General features: G+C 36.4%; 1 protein-coding gene across 5 annotated transcripts; it reads left to right on the forward strand.

Annotated features, from left to right (window-relative positions):
• The first annotated feature begins 502 nt into the window (after nt 1–502).
• Nucleotides 503–4,667, forward strand: LOC114306530 (eukaryotic peptide chain release factor subunit 1-3). 5 transcript variants are annotated; one of them, XR_014332723.1, is made up of 3 exons: nt 503–822; nt 2,644–4,129; nt 4,363–4,667. XR_014332723.1 is itself a non-coding variant. In XM_082874350.1 (2 exons), the coding sequence occupies exon 2, from the start codon at nt 2,686–2,688 to the stop codon at nt 3,997–3,999; it is 1,314 nt and encodes a 437-aa protein (XP_082730476.1). In that variant the 5' UTR covers nt 688–822; nt 2,644–2,685; the 3' UTR covers nt 4,000–4,300. The 5 variants fall into 5 exon arrangements, 1 of the variants encoding a protein (XP_082730476.1); XR_014332724.1 differs by having other exon boundaries at nt 654–822; nt 4,275–4,667; XR_014332726.1 differs by lacking the exon at nt 503–822 and adding an exon at nt 1,034–2,544 and having other exon boundaries at nt 4,275–4,667.
• The last annotated feature ends 430 nt before the right edge of the window (nt 4,668–5,097 follow it).

Genomic DNA, 5,097 nt, shown 5'->3' on the forward strand with positions numbered 1-5,097 from the left:
GATTAGAATGCATAGGACTATTAGTCCTAGAGGATTATCAATCCACGAGGATTGTATACCCTAACTTATTTTTAGATTATGAATTGATAAAATCTTATCAATTTTGTAATTTAACTAAGTAATCTTAAATTTTCATTAATCTCGCTTTTTGTATCACCCCTTCCCCCCTTTTGGGATTCATTAGTAGCCTAAATGGAAGATACCATGTTTGAATGGATGACTATTAGTTCGGATTGCAATTTTACTTACCAAACATTGAATTATGCATTTTGTGAAATTATTAGGTCAATTCCAAGATAATGTCCGCTAAAACAAGTAACAAAAACTTGACTCCAAACCAACGGGGATGATGATTCTAATCAAGAGAAGCAATAATAGAGCAAGTTCCCATTTTATTATAGAATATTCTATTCATATATAAAATTTATACAAAAATATCACACGAATGATGTACCGGTGACATTATTATAAATATAAGTGATCTTCATGAATATTTTGTTTTAAAGTAAAAAATTCTATATTATGCCACATTATTATTCTGTATAAATTTTATATTGGTATATGTCACTACTCTTCCTTTATATGCCTGTAATTGTGACACAACACCAAGGGTAGAATAGTAATAAAGCGTCAAGACAGTTTTATGTAACCATGGTTAGTTCTTCTCAATGTTTCATATCTAACCATGGTCAGTTGGTGGTAGTGTGTGGTAAAGGTTTAGGGCCCTAGGGTTTCGACAGCCTCCCAAGTGTCGAGACTTCTTCCTCTCAAAATTCTCGCTTCCTTCTCAGCGCCGAACATCTCATCTCCATCGGTTCCCAGGTGACTCAACAATTCTTCGTTTCAATCCAATCATTCCTGTGAATTTTAATGTATATATGTGTGTATATCTGTTGTTAATGTATGTGCCTTAATTTTGAACTCTTTATGCTATATGATCTGCTTCTGTTTTGTTAATCCTTTTGTTTCTATTAATTTGATTTGATCTATTGGTTTTGTGCAATTTTGAACTGATTTGCATAAAACTTCCTGTGTTTGCAGATTTGCTGGGTACGTTTGATTTTTATTGGCATTTTATTTTATTTTTTCATGTGTTATATTGTTCTAATTCTGATTTTTTGATGTGACTTCGTTGGATTTTTTTTTTTTTTTTTTTTACAGATTAAAAGATTTAAAAAGAAAAAAGAAAAAGAAAAAAAAAAGTAAATGGGCTTTTTTGTTTGGTTTGCAATAATTGACAGCTATCTGAAGTGTAGAATCGTGATTGCCCATAATTTTGGTTTGGTACTGTTCTGGGATTTCAGTGCCTGGATTGTAAAAAAGTGTAGAATCATTGTAGCCCTTAATAGTTTTTGGGTATTTTCTATGGGGATTACTTGATAAAATCTGGTACTGATTCAACACATTGAATTTAACTTCTGGTAATTTTAAATCTAATCTATACCTTCAATTATAGCTTTAAGGCTTAGGAGGATATATACACATAAATACACATGTATATATATTTGAAATTGTATATGCGGACACCCTTGTGCATAGAGGGGATGGGCCAAACTCTCATGTCTCAACCAAATTACCAATCAAAATTTACCTATGGATTTATTCAATTTGAGCTATTCAGCACGGCTACTCAGAAAATGTTGTGCAAGGACCAGGTACTTACGGATTGCGGGTATGCATACTGGGTCCACCAAATACGGACCGTTTACATTTTTTACATTCTTTGAACATTGGATATGCTCCCGCAGGGGTACGGGATGGGTACGCCGGGGAAAAAAATTATTATTCACAAAAATTTAAGGGTGCCGGAGCAATTAGTTTGTTCAGATTTTGGAAAACTTAAAAAATTTAGGGTGTTTGGTAATAATGGAAAACATTAATCGCACTTTTTTTTTTCGTATGCCGCTAGCTACCTCTCTGTCCGACTGCTGACTCTCATTCGAAGATGAAGACGGCAACGCTTGAACTTTCCAGTCCTAAACTAAAGCTAAATTTCAAAAGCATGAAGTTTATGCTTCTAAAAAATGCTTTCACAATAAAACTTCATGTACTGAAGTCAGAGGACTATTTTTTCATAGTCCTACGGTTGAACCCTCCTAGTGCCATCTTTCTTTTTCTGATCAGTTGATTGTAATCCTCTATCCCTTTTCTGCTTCGTTTTGAAACCTGTACGCAGGTGTCCATTGGAAGAGGAAAACATGTGTTCATTGACATTCTGAGTTGTTTTACTTTACGCAGTTCACAGTAATAGAATGAATATTGCTCGGTGTCTTGAACAGAGTGCCCATTCCTGGCATATATCCAATGCACTCAAATGTGTTATCTGGAACTTGCCTCTTCTTCTAGGGGGAATTACAGCATAGTGGGACACAGAAAAAAATATTACAAAGACATGTAGGGTGCAAGTCATTTTTTAGTGCAAGTGAAAAGCTGTGGGGGGTGCAAGTGTCACTTGCACCATGTTTGTGTACAAATTTTTTTTTTTAATCCCACCGGGATGTAATTCCCCCTTTCTTCTATTGTAACTTAGTGTTCGACTTCCATGTATGTAACTTTCCTTCTCTAGTTTTTTTTTTTTTTTTTTGATAAATAACTTTTTTTCTTCTTTTCAAAAGTTGAGTTAGTTTCATGTTATTTTTGCAGGCACTTGTATTACTGTTTGGGAACTTTTTTTTGTACTTCACAATGTCAGATGGTCATGAAACTGATAAGAACATTGAGATATGGAAGATCAAGAAGTTGATTAAGGCACTGGAAGCTGCTAGAGGCAATGGCACCAGCATGATTTCTCTTATTATGCCTCCACGTGATCAAATATCTCGGGTTACTAAGATGCTGGGGGATGAATTTGGAACCGCTTCAAACATCAAAAGCAGGGTTAATCGTCAGTCTGTTCTAGGAGCAATCACATCTGCTCAGCAGAGACTTAAGCTTTACAATAAAGTTCCTCCCAATGGTCTTGTGCTGTACACTGGGACAATTGTAACTGATGATGGAAAAGAGAAGAAGGTAACAATTGACTTTGAACCTTTCAGGCCCATAAATGCATCACTGTATCTTTGTGACAACAAGTTCCATACAGAAGCTCTGAATGAACTTTTAGAATCAGATGACAAGTTTGGTTTTATTGTTATGGATGGAAATGGAACCCTATTTGGTACATTAAGTGGCAACACAAGAGAGGTGCTTCACAAATTTTCTGTTGACCTCCCAAAGAAACACGGAAGAGGAGGGCAGTCAGCTCTCCGTTTTGCTCGTCTTCGAATGGAGAAGCGCCACAACTATGTTAGAAAGACAGCAGAGCTGGCTACACAATTTTTTATTAACCCTGCCACCAGCCAGCCCAATGTTTCAGGATTGATTCTTGCTGGATCAGCAGACTTCAAGACTGAGCTGAGTCAGTCTGATATGTTTGACCCCCGTCTTCAGGCAAAAATTCTGAACGTAGTGGATGTTTCTTATGGAGGGGAAAATGGTTTCAATCAGGCAATTGAATTGTCCTCGGAGATCCTCTCAAATGTCAAGTTTATACAGGAGAAGCGCTTGATAGGTAAGTACTTTGAGGAAATCAGTCAGGATACTGGGAAGTATGTTTTTGGTGTGGATGATACATTGAAAGCGCTGGAGATGGGCGCAGTTGAGACACTTATTGTTTGGGAAAATCTGGATATTAATAGGTATGTGCTGAAAAATAGTGCTACAGGTGAAATTGTTATAAAACACTTGAACAAGGAGCAGGAGGCTGATCAAAGTAACTTTCGAGATGCTGGAACCGCTGCTGAATTGGAGGTTCAGGATAAGACTTCACTTCTTGAATGGTTTGCTAATGAGTACAAAAAATTTGGATGCACCTTGGAGTTCGTCACCAATAAATCGCAGGAGGGATCTCAGTTCTGCAGAGGTTTTGGAGGAATCGGAGGAATCCTCCGTTATCAGCTTGATATTCGATCATTCGATGAGCTTTCTGATGATGGAGAAGTTTATGAAGACTCTGATTAGCAATCAATAAACTATTACTCCGATCCGGTGCAGGAGCATGGGGCAAAAGCCTTCACCGTGTGCGTGAGCTCTCGCCCTTCTTTCTGCTCCTCTGCTGTTGCTCGAAAAGTTTCAAGTGTGTCTGATTAAGGTTAGTTTCATAATTTTTGGACTTAAAAGTTTGTAATGATATATTTAGGGCATAATTACCTTTGATGGGTTTTGTATGATGACCACCTTTAATTGGTTGTTTCTAATGTTCTTGATCTCTCTATCTTCATTTTTGAACTTAAAAGGAGATTACAGTGTATTTGAGCTAAAACAAGCTTAATGTGGTGGATAAATCTTCTCATGAAAGAGTGCAACCCCTTCTATTGCTTGTAGGATGCCATTTGAAGACTGCTTTTGCTTGTACTTTTGCATCACCTTGGTGGTTGACTGGATCAAGATGCTGAAGATATCAATATCAATGTTTGGAACTGTGGTGAAAAACCTTTATGTGGTCTTGCTCTGAAGAAGCTTATGTCCATTGAGTTTTATAATGTCTGTTTGTAACTGTTAGAAGTTTATATATTTTATGCAGAACTTTTGTATCAAACATGTTATTGTGGATAGTTCATGACATGATTTATGGGCTTGCTGTTTAGACTTGCCATGGATATAAATTTATAATGATGGAGTCGGAGCAATGTCTTAATACCTGGTTAAGGTAACGTACTATTTAAGCAATTTTATGTTTGGTTCAGAAATTTTCTAAATTGAGTCATTTGGTTAGAGGATTGTCGTCTAAGTGGTGTCACAAATATAATTGCACCAAGCAGAACCATAGTTGCATGGATTGTGATCCACAGGCATATATATGTTCTCTGGGCAGTTGATGTTTATTACATGCATGTCTCTGTTGAATCTTTTCCACCCCAGATATGGAAGTTTTTGAGTTATTTCTCTTCCTTCTTTTTTAGTTTAGTGACAGTTAATCAAAACAATTGTAAAAAATTGCTAGATCGAGCACATGACGTGCATAATTTTAAGTCCAAGACTGGGTTGTATCTTCTGCAACATTTATACTACTAAACCTCCTCCTTTTAGTGATTTCGTGATTGAAAAGAGTGTTCATAT

Source organism: Camellia sinensis, chromosome 6 (assembly GCF_055761805.1).
Source record: "Camellia sinensis isolate YWXY chromosome 6, ASM5576180v1, whole genome shotgun sequence".
NCBI lineage: Eukaryota > Viridiplantae > Streptophyta > Magnoliopsida > Ericales > Theaceae > Camellia > Camellia sinensis.